The sequence below is a fragment of the Callorhinchus milii genome, unplaced genomic scaffold (genome assembly GCF_018977255.1).
Source record: "Callorhinchus milii isolate IMCB2004 unplaced genomic scaffold, IMCB_Cmil_1.0 Scaffold26, whole genome shotgun sequence".
Classification (NCBI taxonomy): Eukaryota; Metazoa; Chordata; class Chondrichthyes; order Chimaeriformes; family Callorhinchidae; genus Callorhinchus; species Callorhinchus milii.
The window spans coordinates 6,278,938-6,301,158 of NW_024704767.1; the positions used below are offsets into that span (position 1 = coordinate 6,278,938).

Sequence of the window (22,221 nt, forward strand, 5' to 3'; positions counted from 1 at the left end):
TTACACAATTGTATTTATTTGTGATTTCTTCATTCTGTTGGAGTTACGCCGTTACTGACAGGGCACATTATGAATTTTATGTTGCACCAAATGCAATGACAGACACAAAGGAGTATTAATGTCCCAGAGCCATAAATAACACATACAAGCATTGGGGATGTTGCTGAGAAGAGTGATAAGATTGATGCCCAGTGTAACTGGAATGAACTAAGAGGAGAAAAAAGAAAAGCTCAACGGTCTATAGTCTAAAACTTCATTTCTGATATTTGTGACTAGCGTAGGAACCACAAATAAAAACACGAGACACATACTTCAGGCAAACACATAAATTTTCCCTATTCTTGCTTTGCAAACATGTGTATTTGTGACAACCAGAGGCCAACGGTACATTGAAGAAATGGTTCCTGAGCTGATCAAAGGGAAACGCAGGCCGATCTTATATGGCCAATGAACATTTGTTAAATTTGTAGTTTTGGTGCTGTCAGTTCAAGTGATTCAAGTGTCAAGCACAGTTCAAGTGTCAAGCACAGTGATTCTGTGCTCCCATGGGACCATCTGTCCATCAACATGATGGTTGTCCATCGGACCATCTGCCTGTCCATCAACCCATCCCACACTCCTATCGGACCATTCTACCGATATTCAACTGTCATAGTGTGTACGTCTGCATCGATTATTCTGGGTGCAAAGTTGCTATGATGGGTATCAGCCTGATGTACATGGCAGTTCTGCCTGTACACAGAATATTTTTTTTTACAACTTGAATTGGTGGTAACTAGATTCATCCCAAACCTCCTGCTCATGCCCCAACTTCTTGACTAAGAGACTTTGGCAGCAAAACTAAAGGTAATTAACGAATGGAGTGGGTTACCAGTCTGCTGGGACTCACTAAAGAAACAGCTTGATGTTGTAATGGATGGAGAATATGGTGAAAATTCTGGAAACATAAGATCAGATGGGATGACAGGCGTTTCTTCATCCAAACTTTTCTTATGATCTTGTGGAAATGCCAGGTTGCTGAGCTCTTGTTGGATTGCACAAAAATTCTTCCCATTAGTTCTAGGCATATGGAGAACAGGCCCTCAGGCCATTTAAGTATATGGAAACTGCAATGTGGCCACTTTTAATTGGATCAATCCTTCCAGTTAATGAGCTTAATTGACATTTTGCTGACAACATTGCCAATCCGTTACTGACATCAGTCAGATGTTGGAAACGGGAAGGCTTCAATGGAGTGACGTGTAGAGCCAGGCTTTCTTCAGGTGTCAGCTTAATGTCGGTGAAATTTCCCAACACCAGGAAACCCATCTCATTGCTTTTGAAAAGGAATAAGAAATGAGATATTTGGCTCTGCACTGGGAAAAAATACAAAGCACATGATTTTGTTTAGATGCACTGATTCCTTGAGGTTGTGTAAGAGACCAAAACAGCGTTCTTCATGATATCCCTTTCTCTGCATTGTACCCATCTAGCAGCAACTTCTCCAAAAGGAATTCTTTCATTACCTGATCCTGATTATTTTTCATTTCGGTACTATTTCAATGTTATTCCAGTGATCTATTCACAGATAGACTGACTTAAATCAGACTGAGTAGACTCAAATCCCTGATTAACTGAATTTAAATTGATGAAACTTGCCTGGAGCTAATGAGCAACTATAAAGTTAGATTGCATCTCTCTCAGGCTAGTCACTGGCTGACTGAAAGGCTTGTTTTCAATGCCTGCAGTTTCTGTGTGCAAGACAGTTTTTTGAGGCTGGATAGCCTAAAACATAGAACCTTACTGCACAGACGGAGGCCATTCGGGCTAACCACAGGCAATGTTGTGGTGATGTCAGAAGACAGTTTAGTTGATATCCTGGAGTTTGATTACAGATGATACTGTAATGTTTTTCAGTGGTTACTTATGACACAATTGGAGGCATCTGTAAATCACTTCATATACAGGTGTTCACGTGGTTAGCACACCTGGACCTCACTGAGCAGAGGTTTCATTACCTTATGTGTGTCGTCCCCCCACCACACACACACCTCCATGTTGTATTCTGCAGACTACAGTGAAAGGAAAATCAAGCTAATCCAGCTGCTGTGCCTTCCACTGACAAGTTCTATCAGTAGAATCTCCAAAGAGTTTGATGGCCAAGTGGCAACGGCAGTGTAATCTGCTTCAGAAAAAGAACTGCTAAGATTAATGGTTACATAAAGCACAGTGAAAGCCTGTAGCATAAGCTGCCACTATGCTTGTGTCATATTTGTTCAAACCTCTTACATTAGCTTACTTCTTAGGTGTTGGGACGTAAGGCTGGAAATAACTACAAAATACATCACAAGGCAGGCAAGCCGTTTTATTCCCCACTCTTTATTCAAAAGAAAGGACATTATCTCACTAATAATCTGACCTGGGCTGTCAATAGGAACCTTTACCATAAAGATTTACTGCAGAAGCTGTAATTACTTACAAACAGAGCAGTATGGAATTGTCAGTCACCTTTAAACTTGTCAACAATTTTGTGGGAGGTCAGTTGAGCACCTTCAAAAGTGTTCAAAACAAAATCCTGTAGTGAGCAATGTGGTTCTGAAAAGCCAGTTAGCAGAACTTTATCTTAAGTATGAGCTGTTTTGTGAAATGCTAGCTATTTATTAAGGCTTTGCTATACCTAGGTTCAAACACGAATGAGTATTCGAGCAAAGGCATCACATTCAACCGCCTTGCTGAAACACATTGATTTTATTAAGCCACTTAAGCCGCTGGAAAAATTGCATTTGAGTCCTGCAAGTTATGTAGTATTTTTTACTACTTCAAGAGGCTTGCAAGCTAAAAATATAATGCATCTCCAATGTAGAGCGTCCATACTGCTATTCAAAATATTGTCGAGGCACTGAACAAGCAAGGGTTTGTTCCCGAGCTGGGGGTTGGAATCAAAAGGGGTAGAGGGCAAGGGTGGTGGAGTGGGAAGATGACCAAAGGCATGGTCAAAGAGGAAGGTCATAAGCTTTTTGTAGCCTAGAGAAACATTCAATCTACAAATGGTGTGAAGGGTGCAGATGTTGTGTATATTATAAACTATTAAAAAGGTAGCTGACGGTAACAGATGTAGGACCGTAGATTTATCCAGAACTGAAAAGCAACAGCTTGTCGGCACTCACTATCTAGCCTGAAACATGAAGAATTGGGCAACATAACTGAGCGATAGCTGATGGCTCGAGAGGAATTAAGCTAAATCAGGATCATCTGGGGATGCTACCCTGCGTGAGGGGCACTATATAAATGCAAGTTGTTGTTGTAGTAACTTTCAGGAGAGGAGGAACTTTAGATGGGGAAAAGAGACAAAGGATTTTTTTAATAATTGACACGTGGTGCTGCTGTTGTGATAATTAATCTATTCCTCATTTCTGAACAACTTTGCGTAATGTTAATCGCTATTTCAGTATCAAGTTATGTGAAACAAAAGCTTCCGAAATGGTTAGGTCATGAGACCCAGGTATTTCCTGCCCACATACCTCTTATCCATTTTTAAACAGCTTAAAATAAATTCATATTCAAGGACCATCAAAGCACTACAACATACCACCAACAAAAACACTAGTCTGAGCAACAGATTAGAAACTTCTCAGTGCCCGTAATTGTAATCAAAAATCCTAAACTTTGCAGTATTCATTTATACGTGCTCACAACACGTTGTATAGTTTTAATCCTTCAATAAGTGAGAGGCTACTCCATCAATGCCATGCCTTGCTTCCTACCCCTTTACCTGATTACAGCAACTGCAAAGAATGAAGACAGCAGCAGAGTTACAGAATTGAACCAATTTCAACACAGAAGGAGGCCATTAAGACCATCATTCCTTCGCTGTGGCAGCTCCCCACTGGAGCTATCTAGTTTAATCCCCTTTTATATCTTCATTCTTCGAGTATTTATCCAATGAGTCTTTGCCTTGTGTATAGTAATGTAGTGAGGACCTGTGAAAGCATCATCAGAATTATACCACAGTGACAGAAATGTAAGAGCCGGAAGATTTTTATTGTAATTAAAACATTTGCTGCCACAGTCCTATTCCAGTCAATAGAAGACAAGAGGAAATTCTGAACAAAATGGCTGCTTCACACTTACCATTTACATGGACAATATTTAAAAAGTGATGTAGGAATATGTCCCAAAGCAATAATCCATATATCCACCATTCCTAGACATGACGAGACATGTTTAGTTAACAGATGGGTGGAGTGAAGGATGTATTGGTCGGTTTCACCACAGCATTTGTTAATTATCTGGAAAATCCAGGGCGGATAGGGAAATGGAGAACTGGATGACATACAGACAGTTGGATGGTTGGGTGTGTTCACTTACAGTTAATGTACAGCTAAACTAGAAAGAATTATTGTCCTGTAATTTTAACACCTGCCTATTTTGCAATAAATGTTAATGAGTGTATTGCTACATAAATAGGTGGGTTGACTTTATAGAAAAATAATGAGTTGGGTGGATGGATGGTAAGATGGTGAGATGATAGGGTCAATAGATTTACATATACAGTATATATATTATTAGACAATATAAAAACAAAAATGCAATGTAATACAATCACCCCAATAGTCGCTTCACATTTCCAATTCACATTTGATGGGCACCTCACACAAAAATATTTGTGCAACATCACTGCTGCGCTTAACACCACGATTTTTCCTGCTTTCCCATCAGGGAATCCAAAACTTCGAAGAGGGAATAAAGTAAGTCACAGTACTGCAAATCATGGCTTCTCTTTTCCAATCACTAAGAAAAGTGTCTCAGACTATACCCCCTTTTCTCTCCCCCTCTCCCGTTAATATGTCATCCCACATTCTGTGATCTTGCACTGAACATCTGGAAGCCCTTACTTATGTCACACAAAGCCCTTGATTACTTAGAAAACCCTGCTCTGAATTGGACTCACAGTAAAGACGATGGGAACAATGAATTGGGCAGCTCACCAATTCACTACCTCTGACTAGAGGCTTTTTAATACTACTGAATGACAACTCAGTGAAGCAGGATGACTAAGAACCAGCAGAAATCCAACAGCTGTAACACGAAAAGGGATGATGGACAATAGCATGTCTTAACACGAGCTTAAGACAACTGACTTCAGAATTAAGAATTTGCCAATTTTTGGATGTTCTGAAATGGTAAGACAATAGAGTAATGCTAGGCCCAGGGGGAAGGTCAATCGCAGGACTGCCACCATAGACACGGATGTATGTCCATGATCTTTTACATACTAATTCCAGTCATGCCACGTTGATTGAGGGGGAGGGGTTGCCAGCTGGTTCCCCCCAGGGAAGATAAAGGATCCAAGTCACAGCAGGACTGTTCTATGCTGGCATCTCCTGGCAGCTGTTTTTAGAGTAGTGTTGGCAGAGGCTTGGCCACCATGCTTGGCACACGGAAACCCAAGGGAGGAGAAACATCAAAAAAACGTTTTAAAAAAAGCCAAAGTTTCTGAGGGCTGTAAATAAATAAAACAAATGAGTTACTTATTTCTGATTGTAACTGTTTCTTTTCCCCTAAATTGAACGTATCTATAAAAGATAAATTACAGTCACATTCTAGGCAATCACCACTGGAAAGAAATGTCCGACTCACATTTTTAGTAACTCATCTGTAGCTTATTTTTCCATGATAATTTTGCCATTGAGCTTTTGTTATGTTGAGCGTTGCTTACTTTTAGTTTCCTAGTTTAAACAACAATTTGCATTTATATAGCACTTTTCACATCAGGAGGATGTCACAAAGTGCTTCACACCAGCTGACTGGGAGTCTGAGCTAGGGAAGAGAAGTGAGGATGGTGGGGAGGGGGAAAGTGGTTGAAAGGAGGTCGAAAAGATGGGTCTTAAGGTAGTTTTTAAAGATGAAGAGAGAAGGGGTGAGACAGAGATACTCCAGAAAAAAAACATATCGAAGGTTTGCATTTACTCCCTCCGTGCCAGGAGATATATAATAATACCTAACAATATATATAGGGTTGCAAGAAGTCCCAAACATAGGTGGAAGGGCTGAGGCCGTGGAGAGATTTGAACGCAAGGATGAGATTCCTGAATTCAATCCACTGGAGGATGGGGAGCCAGTATTGCTAAGTGAAGGGGTGGGGGGAAACACTCAAGAAAAAAAAGCTGTTCATCGACAACCAAACCTTGGAGGCTTTCGTGGAATTGCAGTGTAAAATATTATTAAATCGCTTGTGCTTGTTTGAAAACCTCTAAGTTGTTATGCCTTTTTTTCCCCCAAAATAATTGTAATTATGAGTGTGCAGCTGCTGAAACTGAGACAGCTATTGATTGTACATTTTTTAATACTAATGTGAAAGGAAGGGAGTAAACCATAAACACATCATAGGGTTGTCCAAGTGTTGAACGGCTTTCCAGAATGATATGCAGTGAAAATTATGATGCTAACAGAATAAAACACGAGTGTAAATAAAGAACACAGTAGAGGCTCAGCCTGTGCCGGCCGGGCTCGTGATTTACTCCTTCATTTAAGGCCAATGACAGAAATTCACAACCAACAGCTGTCTGCACACCTGCAGCTGCTCTAGATGCACAGCTCATCAGCATGCCCTCTGGACCTCAATACCCTGAACCTCAGTCTGCCTCAGATCCAAGCCCTACCCCTTTATTCCCCATTCAAACTGGAATCAACACATCTCATTTTTATTTTCACCGACTCAGTGCTCAGCTTTTTTACTGCAACATAGCAAAAAAATCTTATATTTAGTTTAAGATACTTAGTCTGGAATAATACTGATAATAATATTCCTGGCATTTGATATAGCACCTTTCCCATCAGGAGTGTATCTCAAAGTAGGATTTACTATAAAGGATACTGACTGTTTCTCTCATTTAAAATAATGCCATCGGATCTTTAACATTCATCTGAACAGACAGACGGGACCTCGATTTAACATCTTATCCGAAGGACGGCACCTCTATCAATGCGGTGCTTCCCTAGCCCTGTAAAGAAGTGTCAGCTTAAACCATATGATTTCAAAGTCTCAACTGGAGGCTTGAACCCATAACCCTCTGATTGAGAGGCGAGAGTGTTATCAATCGAGCTAGGCCGACACCTGGAAAGCATTTGTCGCCTGTGTTTTCAAGTACTCTGGGTACCTGAAGGAGCCATGACCATTCTGCTCTGCCATAATGACCAGCAGCTATGCTGTGACGCAGGAGATGCAGTACAGTTCACCAGAACAACTCCAAGCCTAATAATTTGACGAGAACCATTCCTGGCCACCCTTCTGTACTTCTGTTATTTCAGAGGCTTTATAGTATGTTGCAGTTCTTTTGTAGCTAGTTCATTAAATATGTACATCAAATGAATCAATATGTTCTCTCATTGTACCATTGTAGATTATTACACGTACTTCCCTGCTCCATTCTGAATAGATCCCACACAAAACAATGCTTATGCTTTAAGGGCTATGGTTTATCAGTGTGAAGTGCTGGATGTGCTGAGCTAGTGCTTGACATGAAAAATCAGCAACCAGAGGCTGATCCCGTTCAGCTCCTCCTTCTGAAGAAACTCACATATCCTTCTGTTAACAATCACAAAGATCACAAGAGATGTTTGAGTGAAGAAGGCCTTTCAGTCCATTTGATTTTGCTGTATGAAGAATATGGAATAATTCAGTTCTAATTCTTCAGGTGTTCATAAAATGGACCACACCAACATTGAACAACTCCTTGAAGCTGTGTGTCCTCGCCTTTCTGTGAGTATGGCAAACTAATCTGAATAAATCACTACGTCTTCAGCCCAACCTTTCTGAAGCAGTGGTGGCCTCCAGTTGCTGCAGTAGAAAAGCCTGCCTTTTTGTGTTGCATCAAGTTTTTGATATTTAAGAAATAAAGTTAACCTTTTTGCAGAGACTTGAATAGGAGCATTGTGCCACACATAAGGCAGTTCAAAGAGCGCATGCTAAACTGTTGGAAAGCTTTGCCGTTTACATTCTCACCAGCTGTAATTTCCTTGAACTTGCATACAAACTATTTATTTCTAGCATATAAATCTCCAAACAAACATGTTGTAAGAATAAAATCGCACACACAGCTCGGACCTGTGCACACAGGAGCTGCCACTCAGTATGCAAAATGAAACACAGAAGCCAGACTTTCACAATTCTGTCACTTTTGATTCTGTAGTGCTTTCTCCCAGGGAAATCACAGAAATTGTCAGGAAAATGAATCGCCAGTTAGCAGCTGCTTTGTCAGAATTTTAAACAAATCAGTGGCATGTAAGTGGCCAATTTGTTCGAGTCACTTCACGCACATATGATTGGATGATTAACATTCTCTGATTATTCCCAGTAACACTTCCTTCTGCTTCCGAGCAGAGAGGCACAAATACAGTCTAACTGCTTATAGAATCATCAGCCATGCATGCATCATGGACTAATTGCATTTAATAAAGTCTGTGAACAAACTATGCTTTCGCACTAATGTGAATAATGACAGCCTGGCTATACTTACGCATGTCCTTATCCACTTTGCTGCTCTTGCATTAGGCAATTTCATCTGCTAAGACTCAGATTATTAGCCTATGTGCTAATGTGCAACATCCAGTTTGTGAAAATAACCAATGCCTTTTCTGTCTAAATATAGTTCAGCAGAACTAAAGACCACAAGGCTCCCAGGCATCTGCAAGCTGAATCCAGGCTCCACTCCAACGACGCTGTGGTCAAATCTTTCCTTACAACCAACAGCAGTGACTGTGCAACTGTGCAATGCATGTATCCTTCGCTGATTTCTAACAATAGCAATTCATTATGTGTTATCCCATTATGAAGACATATTGAAGAGATAGATATTCTCAACGATTAGTTTATGATGATACCCCCAAAGTCATGATACTCAACACAAAATAATACAGCACTCAGATTTGAGTTAAATTCCATGAGAAGCAGATGATTTTATGGGTCAATATCTTCATGAAAAAGTATTTGGCGAATATTTTTTTTCCTTCTGGGCAAGGGACAGTCATGTCATACTGGGCCACAAAGCCACTAGTCACACGCAAGTGACATCAACAGGAGCCGTGTCACTGTGTGGTTGGGAACTAAAAACAATTGACAAACTTTTTTTCCTTAAATGAGGCTGTGACAAGTCTGCCTTCCAGTAAATGCCTTTCTGTCTAAGATGTTTTGTGTCGATGCAAGCAAAGGCAACGAAGAGAAAGTCACGCACATCGGGCTAAAAAATCCACACAGCGTCCCTCAGCCTAACCTGAAAGGGGGGGAAGAGCGCTATAACAATGTGGGGCCTCTTCATCACAGACTGATGTCACTGTTGCAGGGAGGCTGACTGCTACATGATGAGATTAAGCTAGTAAATCCGTGTACTTTCCTTTTTCTTAAATTAAGTCTTTCAAGACTTACCGGGCATTTACCAGACGTTGTGATTTGGAACCAAGTCAAGTGTTTACATTTAAAGTTTGGTATTGATGATGCATTCAGTTAAATCACAATTTTGTGTCTATTTAGCACCCATGCCTCACCTGAAGCAGTTATTTTGACTTACTGTAATTGTTTCATAGAAAAAAAAGGTTTATTGTCTGTCTCTCACCCTAGCCTGGTCACAGCCTTATTGTAGAGTCATGTCTTCAGACACTAAGACTATCCCACCCAGCATGTGTTGGAACCTGTCCTTTTACTTTATTTTAAGTCATGATTTGGAAAGTTGCTGAAAAGCTGAATGCTGTAAAATACTAAAGGTAAGCATTCTTGAGTTTCATTTAGCTCAACGGTGACAGCATCGGCGAATGATGAAAAGCTCATGCTGATTTTTTTAATATATCATTTCTACTTATTATCTCCTTACGCACAGCAGGAGTAGAGCATTCACCAGAACTGTCAGAAACCTCTTATAAAGCCAGCAAATTTATCAATGAAATTGCATGGGCGGCAATAATGGTGTATCTTTTAGTCCCATCGGCTCAATAAAGATGAAAGGACAGCACAGCCCATAATGCCACTCGAATCCACTTTTAATCAGCTTTGCTGTCTTTAGCTGTGCCCTGCCAGCATTGGGGAAGTGACAGCATCTCGTGATGTTCCGCTTTGGTGCCAGGGAAGGGAAGAAACAGAGGAAGTCTCCCTTGTTTTGTCAAATTACCAGTTTTACCAGATGGAAGTGAGGGCTCACTCCAGGGGGATTGAGCATGTGATACAACACACCTATTAAATGTACTTGGTTATATGATGTCTCTCTTCACATATCACATACTTGACTTCCTAATAGTGATTCCTAATTCGCCCACAAAATATACAGTCAATTGGCTTTACAGTATATACCGTGAAATGTTTTGAGATGTCTAAACAATGTGAAAAGGCGCAAGTGCAAGGATTATTATTATATTATTATTGATAGCTCTAGCACTTCTAGCCACTATATTTTGCACAGAGCAAGTCTAGGGTTCTGGCGATACTTGTAGAAAGCGGTTGAACGATATGACACCTTCCAGCCTAAGAGGGAAATTCTGTGTTATGTAAAATTGGTTTCCATTGGTAGATCTGCCTTGTGATGACAAGGCTATGGTTACCACAGCAGCACTGCAAAGATAAAGTGTTTATTAACAACATAGGGCCGGAGAGACCCACAGAACTCACTCTCAAACACGTCATATACTTAGACTGTCAGCTTTGCATACTTTAGAGTATAAGAGGCAAACAAGTCAAAGTGAGTAAAGTCTGAAGTAATGTCTGACTGGCAAAGAGGGCAGCAATAACCAATGGGAGATGACACTGGACCCTCACTCGCTTGGGCCTCACTCGGTCCAATTATTTGCATTATTATAACACAATGCAGTAATCTTGGAAAAGTTTGGTTAGACAACAATCCAATAGACTAACGAGAGATTAACGTGGGCATTGTAAAAAGCCTTGTCATTTCAGTCATGTAGCGCAACAGAATTACGTTGCTGACATAAAAGCAACATTGGAATCATAGTATTGCCAGGTCCTAATTATATAGTCACTTATTTGGTTTCACTGACGGAGGAGGAATAATCTCACAAGTCTGCTTCTGACACCCTTAATTCTACATACTTTAAACAGTGATTAGCAAACACACTGATGATGCTTTGAATTGGCATCTCATGAAACTGCACCCAGTTTTATTGTTGGTTGCTAAGCAGCTCTCCTCTGAGTCATTTTTTCAACGCATCTTAAAGGTTTCCCATTACAGTAAATGTACCTCTGTGTGTGGTTTATGTTTAGCTGCCAGAGGGTAATGTCTATTCTTGCTGCACAATAGTTCGAAAATGTACAGATTATTGTTATAACATTGGTCCTCCCGTCTCTCGAACAGTAATAAGGTGAACTTGAGCTTGTACTGGGCCTGAGAGCACAGAGTAACACTAACCTTAAAGCCATTGATTTGTCAATCACAGGCAGAAGATTGCAGCGAGAGATAATGCAAGGAAGGCAAAAGGCACTCTCTCGTACAGTTGGGACTTCAGCAGTTTGGGCTAGGCATGTTGTCATGGTAATGCGGTATCTAAGCCATGCTGTACCTAACCTGGGGGCACTCGATACTGGGAACTAGTACAACAAGGAAATGTGCTTTGTTCTCTGGCAATTAAATCATCCCACAGCCTGATTAGCATGGGCGCAAAAAGAATTCAATATTAAAAAGAAAAGTTGCACATTTATTTTAAAATCTAAAATGTAGCTACAGATTAATAGTGGTGGGGCAGAAATCAATTTTACATTCAGTTGCCTTTAAACCACACTGAGGACCACACTAGTGTTACTAAAGCTATGTAGCAGGTATATATCCAGATCAGTACCTCCACTGTTCTGTATGTTCAGTGTAGCGGAGGTCATAGGTTCAACACCGCTAGAATCCATGCTTTTCCCTTGTTTTACAATAGCTTTCTTGCTCCAGAACCACTGACAGCTTTGTACTAGGAAACTTTGAACTGGAATGTATTTACCATTGGATCAATCAGTTCATTAGGGATCACTAACTGTAACGTTCCTGATTTCCTTTAGGTATAGCGTTAGCTCAGTCCTGAGACATATCAGCTTGATCACACAACAGGCTGATGAATTTCAAGCTCATTTCAGCATGTCTATTTCACTGCACTCACCGAGACCCAACCGCTCCACACTATCCCAGGAATCACAAAACCACAAGAGACATTCAGTCAAAAAACATTTTATCTCACCCAGAATAATGATGCTTCCAAATGAGATTGCCGATCTTGTGCCAATTGGAGTCGAATTAGACTCGCAGCGCTTCTGTTTTGTGAGCCTTTATCTACTGGGATTGTGGTTGAGATTGTCCACGGTGAGTTTGGATAAGATGGTTCCAGGGAGCAGAGCGAAGAGACTTTCCTACTTCCAGTCTGGGGAGATGTTACCACGAAAATGAAAGGGCAACATTGTAACCCAGTGCCAACATTTCCCCCACCTCAATAGCCAATTGTCAGATAAGGGGGTGGGGATTAAGAACATAAGAATTGGATCAGGAGTAAGCCATTCGGCCCCTCGAGCCTGCCCCGAAGGGTAGTTAAGGGTAACACAGTCACAGGAGGCTACCAGGCATAACAGAACATCTGTTCTTCCCACCCTCAAGTGTGGGGCATCTCGGCTCCCTCGGACCACTTCTCCAACGGCCTAAGTCTCCAATGTCCTGAGTCTGTGGGAGTCAGTTCCCATCCAGGTCTAATGAAGGAGAAGCAGTTTTGTAAAATGAAAGGTTTTACCAGTATTAAATGTACAGCTCCATATTGAGTAGTTCCAAAGCAGTTAATATTTTCCCAAATGTTTGAGTTTATCAAATTTGTTTTGATGGTAATGCGGTATAACAAATGCGCTGCTTCTGACAAATACATCTGATGTACAATATACAAAGTACAGTTTGCCAGTAATTCATTGCAGAAAAATACTCCCCCGTGGATACCTCTGAATACAATGGTATCATCACATGGTGCCTTGTCCATTTAAATCTTTTGTCACTGTTGTCTTCTTACAGCTCTTATATTCATCAACCTTCCTCTACTGCACCACCAGCCAAGAGTGTAAGAAAACACTCTCATATATCAATATGCTCTCTCGTTTTTTTAAAGAAAGAAATATTTCAGAAATAATGTGGAACAATTGAGCAGTTCTGTTCTGTGACACCTCTAATCCGCTGAAGCTTCTCAGTTTGTAGTGTCTAGACTTGTTAGCCTCACTTCTACCTTGTAACCAAGATACCACCATCTATGATCCTTATTCAATTTATTTAATGCATTTCAGAATTTCTGAATGATTGCAAAACATTCCTGTCATATATTATTAGCAAAGGATATAGTCTGGATGGTACAGCTAAAACTTCCACTGCCTTTTAAGAAGTAATCTGTGAGGCAGTAAATCTCCAACCATCTACTGAAAAGACATTCAGTGTTCAGGTTCTCTCTGAAATAGGATGGCTGTCAAAACTTGAACCTGTCCAGCTGTACAGACTGCATTTAAACACAGTGCAACAAAGCAAAGCTTCAGGTTACAGTTACACTACCTTGAGAAAGAACCAGGATTTTCAAGAGCTGCGGGTTGTAGATTCATGGCACTTTAATTTTGTGTATGTAATTAGAACTAATCATAGTTGTTACTGATTTGTGATACTATTTGCTCTCTCCTTAACCAATAGTAAATTAAAAATGCTTTTCTTTACTGGATGCTAATTCAGTACGAACACAATTCCAACGGCTTAAACACCAGACTGAAAATGTGTCTATTCTGTGGGGAGCTGCAACAACACTGAAATAATCCCATGTTATGTGCTGGACATATCCATAAGGTAAACTTTGTGAGAAACAATCAGCTCATCTCTGAAGGGGAAGCATGGATTTTCCAGAAAACCTGCTGCTTTTAGAATATGGGTCAGAAAAATGCAATGCGTCAGCAAAGTTAATGAAGGAAGACCACTGTTAGTCTCCCTCTCAAGGTGCATTACTCACCTGATTTATCAATGGGTTTTATTCTTGTGAAACAGTACGCAGTGGAAAATATATCTGTATCAAGCAAGTCGTCACGGTAACAGTGCAAGCAAATTATCTATTTGATGACAAATATGTGACTAGCTCGGTGTGTAAACATTAGCAAGGCTGATATTCTTTTCTGTGCTATCCAATTGCAATGTTTTCATTAGAATAACACACAACTAACCAACTGGCACATCTGGGTAAAGATTGGTTATATACAGCAACACTTGTAAAATACACCATTGTCAAATCAATTAACATTGGAGACAGTAATTAAATACTATTTGTCATTTCGAGCGGCAGAGTTGCCAAATCTGTATGCTCTGCTATTACATTGAACCTTTCAAGAGATTTGTAGCACTTAGTCCATAAAAAGTAACATACACAAAACATAATACATTCTGTCACAAGGGGCTCTTTCAAATATGTGCTGAAATCTGTAAAGACACTATCAATTACAATGAGTTGACCCATATGTGAAATACCTAGCACAGTAAACTGAGGCCACAATGGATTCTTGAGGCACATCAACACTATCTTCCATTCTTTTCTTCCATGAATCACTATTTTTAGTTTACTTTAATGTAGCCATATGTAGACATTTTGTCAAAAGCTTCACTAAATTCCAACTGTACGACATCCAATGATCTATCCTCTGGTCACCTCCTCAGAAAACATTCCCTCCCATAAAGCCACACTGATATCCCCTTATCGTCTCATGATCTGTATCACAATCAGAATAGAATTGTTTCAGAATTGTGAGGCACCACAGCTGTGTGAAATAGCTATGTGCTGTGGTGCTATGGAGATCAAGAGCACCAGTGCCAGTCTATTAACCTGATGAGATCTTTACCTCTGCTTTCTCGTGTGCATGTGTGGGTGTGTGTGTGTGTATGCGTGGGTGCTCAGGAAACAGCCAGCTACTTGCCCCTGAAGGAAGACACAAAGTCCTTGCTATGTGGGTGTCATGTGCCTTCCAGCACTTGGCCAAAGAATCATGTTTGTAGAAGCTTAAGAGCAGTTGTCTGCCTTTTAGCAGTGACTGGCCTTGGTGCTTTGGGCTCCATAACACCAGCACAGAGCTTGAAATTTCAGAAATTACAGCGGCTTGTGCCCTCCATAAAGAGTCAATTGCTCACAGCCCTTGACATATTTTCTTCAAATAAAACATTTGCAAAATATACAAGGGCAAGTAGGTTTAAATGCAGGATCCAAATATACATCTGGCAGGAAGCTGGAGGAACTGGCTGGTATTTCTTGGGCTCATTGATTCTCAACCATAAGCCCTGTGGCTCATTTGATTTCTGCAGGCAGGAAAATGATGCTTGGAAAGTCAAATCTATCTTGTACCATCTGATAAAGCGAGTGGAAGGAACACCGTTCATTGTCATACTTTTTTTCCACACTTTTGATTTGAAATTCTGCCAAACCTTTGCCTGTGGACCATTTTGTTTTAAAAGTTATGATTGTGCTGAATTGTGGAAATTTGTCAATTCAGTCTCAACTTGAAAGACAGTTTTCCACAGTTGTTTAAAAAGACCAGCTTCCAAATTAACCCTGCATTCAAGAACTTTCCATTTTTTGCACAATCTAAAATTTTTAAAGCGAAATAATTTTATAGTAACAACGATCCTTGCATTTGATATGGGCCTTTCCACATAAGGAGGACATTTTAAAACTTCACAGGCTTTACTGTGAAGTGTAGCAACTGTGTATTTTTGTAGGCAAATGACCATGTTGAATTTCGGGCCTTTTTTCTTCTTTGGGTTGATTCTCCCACTTTGTACCGTCTGACCTTGATGGCTATGATGTTTGGAAGGTGGGCTGACATAATTGGCCACGTGCTGAGGAGTGCCCAGGCAAGGCTCCCCAGTCTGATGTTATCCGCAGCCTCTCTGCTAGCTGCCTCCCTGCTTGGCATGGCTCAGATCAGCAGAACCAAACTTGTATTCATTGTGTGCATGTAGCACTGAACTCTCATGCTCTGCATTATCACAGAAATCATTATTGATTCACGAGCAAATCTCATGCACCAAGAAATTGTATGTAAAATTATAACTGCAGAGAGTTGTTCTTCATTCAAAAGGGCAAAGGTTCATTCCAGTCAGATAGCACTTTATTTGCAATTATGACCTGGATTGTAAAATAATTATTGGTAACGTCTACCTCTACTATAATAATCTCTCCACACCATTTATACTCGAGAATAACACCTCCTGCCTCTCACGACATTCAGTGTACTACCAAATCTGCTGAATAAATCTTTATGGTGTATAAATACGCTAAATTTCTATTGAAAGTTTCTCTATGGTATCAGATTGTCACAGAGCATTACAACAGCTGTTCTAATATTGGGAAAACTCTCGGCTCAAGTGTTTTGAAGTCTGTAACTCGAAGTTACCAGGAATTTACAGGAATGGAAGTTTCTAAAAAATATCTTTAAATCACAATTGTAGAAGTTTGTTAAACTTATTTTGAATTAGGTTGGGTAATTTCTGTAATCCAAAAAAGTATGCAGCTTTAATTCAATAGTTTAATAGTGGAATTCAAATCAGAGTCTGCCCCAAACATGTAGCACTGAATCTTACTGCACAAAATGTGAACAACATTTTTCATGGGAATAGATAGAAGAACAAAAGTAACTCAAATGTGTTCATTCTTACTCCTTCCCCCACCTTGCTGCACTATGTACAAAGGCTGCATTCTCCTAGAATTTCCACTGTCTATGTACAGAAGCTGCACTGCCTTCAACTCACAGTAAAACATGCTGTTTAGGCCAAAGATTAAAACTCTGATTAAAGTTCTCTGTTGACCCAAAGCGCTGGCTGCAGTTTGCATTATACTGTTAAGCTCTGTCTCCTGTTTTCTTCCACTGTGTCTTTCTTTTGACCCCCAGTAATTTCATTCATCACAATTCAAAATGTTATTCACTGCACGTTACACTAACAACTGCAAATAGACAGTCACCAGTCAGAAGTAAACAGAAACAGACGTTTGGCTGCAAACAGACAGTCACTACACTTTAGAGTAAATCTAGTGAAGCGCTTGAGACAGCTCGATGATATAAGGTGATATATTAAACACAAGTATTATAATAACTAATAGTACAACAAAATGCTATGGTCCTGAAGGCATAAAGAGTTAACCCATCTATACGTTTACGATAACTACTCACATTTCCACTGTTAGATAAATCAAAGCAGAAGAACAAAAGAATGCAGATTTAGGGTTGCCACCTTCGGACTAACACAGGAAGCATTTCTTTACCCGAAGGGCAAATAACTAGAACAGGTTCCATTAAGGGTGGTTGAGACCAGGCCCCTGGATTCATTAAGAAACAGCTTAATGCAGTGTAATGCAAGGCCGGTTGAGTGGGTGTTCAGGAAGGGTCTTCTTCATCCAAATCTCTCTTGTGATCTATTGCTGGCTCTCTCCACTTGTCATTGCCAGAAAAAAAGTTTGTTGGTCCAAACTCCTGCGTCACAGAATGATTTTATCTGTGATAGTATCATAAAGAGAATGGACAGAGGTAGATGCAACACCAGCTGTCAGAGTAGAGCCGATGCCACCTTGTATTACACTCTTGTAGGAAAGCAGGAGCAGGTGGCACTTTCCAACAACCTGCTCTTCACTGAAGCTAACAAGCACCCCCAGACAAAATCAGTCATTCTCTTTATGGCTGTTTATATACAGCCATGATAATTTACAGTAATTTCTGTGAAGCGCTTTGAGCTGTCTCAACAGCATTATAAGGTGCTATATATATCAAATGCAAAGTTTATTAATAATATTATAAATTGCTACCTGAATGTGAGCTTCTCTGCTCTTACTGTTCGATTCAATCCTGGTGGATAGTCTGGGGCAAACTCACTACTTGCCAGAGAACCAGATGGCTTCCCATGACATGACAACACCACTCTGATTCTCCCGTTTCCGACAGCGGTGGGATGAGGCTCAATTAGACTTTAAATCTGTCTGAATTCTATTTAAAAATAATCGCTTGACTCAGCAACATGCATGGCACACATGTGGTGGAGCAATCCCAGTTTATTATCAGGACTGCATGCGAGTGACAGGTGCCCAAGTCAGTTTGCACGCTTCAGCATTTCATGATGGGCCAACGCCAATAACTTGAAAGCTTAAACAGGCCATTTTTTTAAAATGTCCTTTTACTGTAGCAGTCAGTGGACCTGCATCCCACATTGGGGGGGAGAGAGAGAGGGAGAGAGGAGAGGGAGGGGCTTGAGCTCCAAATCATTCACTGAAGCCATGCGCTTCTCACATTCGGTTTTCGTCCTGACCGGAGAAACTGATACGAGATCCTCAACTTTCCAGCAAATAAGGAAACCGTGCCGTGCTTTTAGTCATTGTCCCTTCCCCCGACTCAGGTGACCAGGCAGTGGCGTGAAGGGCTCTGAGACATTCTCTCTACGTGAAAGACGCTACATAAAACGCATATTGTAATTGGAAATGCAGTCACTACACTTGACATTAAATTCTGTGAAGCTGTTTGAGACATCCTACCAACATGAAAGACGCTGTGGCAAATTTATATTTATTATTTTATTTATGCCTTGGACAGATTGTATCTATTTGCTCTTTGTTTATCTGAGTACCAGAATATCTGAATCCAAATACTCATCAGTATATACATACACTGTAACTGAAGCAGGTAAGTGATTGCACATTTAAAGTAAACAAACAGAATGCACACAACATTGAGGTTCAACACATTCACAATCACATTCAATCTGTTTGAAAACCCAGCACATTCACATGACAACAACAACAACAACAATAACAATCATTACGAAACACTTTGTAGCTCTGAAACAGGAAAACCTATGTAAAACATTTTTTTTTAAAAATCACAAACAAATCATGGTCTTCGCCATAGGCATCACCGCCTGAATTATGCAACTAATAATATCTCTGGGAAGAATATGCAACACAGACAGTCAATAAGGAAATGAAATGATATGCTTTGGGTTCATTCAATTTCTGTTTCCACCCCCCACCCCCTCTCTCTCTCTCTGTTTTGCTATTTCAATTAAGAAATGACAGCAAATACCATTCCTCTGAGGGATTAACAGGACCAATCCGATGTGCTTTGATGTGCTTGACTGGGAAATGAGGAGGAGGGGAGGGGGGGGGAGGGGTTGGTTGGATACACGTCTCGATCTTATGCCATAATCGTGTTAAACAGCAGCAGAAACAAATCGTCCAGTGGATCACAACTCCAACCAAACTCCATCGAGCGACGAAGAGAGGACGAAGGGTCGCGATCGAGAGAGTGGCTTCGTGTACCCACTCCCCGTCAACGGCGCAAAACCCTGAGCGCTGCGCAGCGAAAGCGTTAAAGCGCAATGGGGTTTCTGTGAGGCAGAGTCTGACTGTGTGTGTGTCTGTCTGTGTGTCTGTCTGTCTGTGTGTCTGTCTGTGTGTGTGTGTCTGTGTGACTGTCTGTGTGTGTGTCTGTGTGTGTGTCTGTGTGTGTGTCTGTCTGTGTGTGTGTGTGTCTGTCTGTGTGTGTCTGTCTGTGTGTGTGTCTGTGTGTGTCTGTCTGTGTGTGTCTGTCGCTGCTGCAGCAGCTCCTGCTTTAAGCTGATTACAGTGTCGCGCTGCAAGAAGCACAGCAGCCCCGAAGCTTACACATTGCTGACATTCCTTTCCTCTGAAATAAACCCCCTCCTCCCTCCCTCCCTCCCTCCTGTTTGTCTCTGCCATTACGCAGAGTGCTGGGGATGCGATGGGGAGGGGAGAGGAGGGGAGTGTGTGGTGGGGGGGAGAGGAGGGGAGTGTGTGGTGGGGGGGAGAGGAGGGGAGTGTGTGGTGGGGGGGAGAGGAGGGGAGTGTGTGGTGGGAGGGGAGAGGAGGGGAGTGTGTGGTGGGAGGGGAGAGGAGGGGAGTGTGTGGTGGGAGGGGAGAGGAGGGGAGTGTGTGGTGGGGGGAGAGGAGGGAGTGTGTGGTGGGGAGGGGAGAGGAGGGGAGTGTGTGGTGGGGGGAGAGGAGGGGAGTGTGTGGTGGGGGGGAGAGGAGGGGAGTGTGTGGTGGGGAGGGGAGAGGAGGGGAGTGTGTGGTGGGGGGGAGAGAGCTGCTCCTGCAGATTGGGAATAGAGACGACGTCGGGAATGAAAGACTATTTTAACGTTAGTTAGTTAGTCAGTCAGTTGCTTGGTTTAGTCAGTCAGTCGGTCAGTCAGTTCACCAGGCGATCATACCCAGAGCCTGACAGTGTGTGACAGCGCTGCCCGACCCCCCCACTCCCCCCCCCCCACTCCTTACCTTTCATAGCTGAGCACAAAAAATACATCATTTGGATCCTCGTCTGTCCCACACAACGCAACGCAGCGCAGCACAGCTGTGGTGCCAAAGTTCGCTTTCTCCCCTTCAGCAGCTGTGCTCAAGTGGAGTCCCGACTCCGCCTGATAACATGGCCCATATGAAAATCCATGTGACCCAGTGACATCAGATCAGTAAATCTGCTTCTTCTCCACCCCCTGCACTGCACTGCACTGCACTGACTGGCAAGTGGAGCAGCCACTCAACACCAGGACTCGAGCTCACTCCAGCTTTTTCTCTCTCTGTGTCTGTCTCTGTCTCTCTCTCTCTCTCTCTCTCATCTGCTGACTGCGGTGTTTACACGTATTTTTTTTTTCTTTTGCAGGTAAAAGCAGCCAAGCCTATCGCTTTGCACGGTTTGAAGTCTCTCTTCGGTTCAGACACCCCACTCCAAGCCATCAGCTGCTCATTCGTTTTTTTTTATTCATCAACACGTTTATCTCATCACGGAAGCAACAATAATAATGTGACAGTAATCCTTGCGTTGGATATGGCGCCTGATCGCGTCTTCGAGACGCCTCAAAGCGCTGCGCAGAAGACACTGCAAAGCGCACGGGCTGTATGTGCTGTGGGTGAAACGGAAAGCAATGGTTTAATTCACTCCGATTTCCTATCTTTAAACAAAAAGTGGAAAACCACCTTCTCATGTTCATCACCCACAAAATATTCAGTGAATCCACTTTACATTATCTCCTGCGAAGCGATTTGAGACGTCTCAACGACATAAGGCGCTAGTTCAAACGCAAGCATTATTCTGAGATATACATAGGACACGTGTAAGAAGGGAGACCAGAGAGCACCTCTGGTTATTAGAATGTGAAATTCATTACTCCAGAAGGCTGGGCGGGTGGGGAGGGAGAATCAATAGGAATGTTCAAATAAAAGTTCACTTTATGGTTGTTTGTGGGACGTTGCTGTGCATAAATTGGCCACCATGTTCACCTATGAAATACACGTCACTACACTTTACAGTAAATCTTGTGAGATGTCTTGCAAATGTGATAAGTGCTATATCAAATATGATGATTATGGTGGACAGACAGACAAATATGATTAGAAAATCTCCCACGATCTAATAAAATGGGCTTGATGGGCTAGGTTTTGTTCTCCTGAGGTGCCCACCCTAATTTCATAGATATAATAGATGCTCTGTCACCTTCCCCCCCCCACCCACTCCTGTGAGAATCTGCGTCCCCTAACATGAGGATAGTTCTGGCTCTGCCTGAACAAAGTCGCAAACTAGACTGCAACTCACAGGACACCAGGGGCCTGCAATTCCACCTAGCCTTAGCCTGCAAGATCATTTTGATGTAAATAAAAGAATACACATAGTCTAGGAATTGTGAAAAATTCTTAGATCCAACAACAACAACTTGCATTTACCCTTCACGTGGGATAGCATTGTGGAGCGTTTAACAATGGCTGAGCATGGTCAAAGTGGAAGGTCTTCAGATGTGATCTGAAGAGCGGCTCGGAGGAAATCTTAGTTTCAGTCTTAATTTAGAAGCTTCTAAATTAAGGAGCTGGTGGTATTGGGACTCTGTGAAGGTGCATAAAACAGCTTTGTTCACAGTATTCTTCAGACAAATTAAGGAAGATTCATTTTTTTCTTTTACAGCTTTGATTCCTGTGTAGAAAATGCCACTTCAGCCAACAGTGAGCCTTATTAAGTTCATTCCTTATTTGATCTGAACTAGTTATGGCTCCACAACCTGCAGGCAAAGCCAGAATCACCACACACCATCTAGGGCCAAGTCCCACAATACTGTAAGAGCTTTCACATTAGTACGATGGACCATTCAAGGATTAAAAGGTCAGTAGGTCTGAAATCATAGGATAGAAAACCCAAGTTAGCTGCAACTGCCATAATTCATTTGGATAGAT

At 41.6% G+C, this 22,221-nt stretch overlaps 1 protein-coding gene across 1 annotated transcript in view; it reads right to left on the reverse strand.

Annotated features, from left to right (window-relative positions):
* The window catches only part of LOC103187874 (nuclear receptor ROR-alpha A), a 48,097-nt gene extending 27,268 nt beyond the window's left edge, over positions 1-20,829 (reverse strand). Inside the window, exon 1 of the mRNA XM_007907583.2 lies at positions 20,281-20,829. Within this exon, the coding sequence (XP_007905774.1) occupies positions 20,281-20,311 (31 nt within the window). The 5' untranslated portion in view covers positions 20,312-20,829. The remainder of the gene's footprint in view (positions 1-20,280) is intronic.
* Between the last annotated feature and the right edge of the window lie 1,392 nt (positions 20,830-22,221).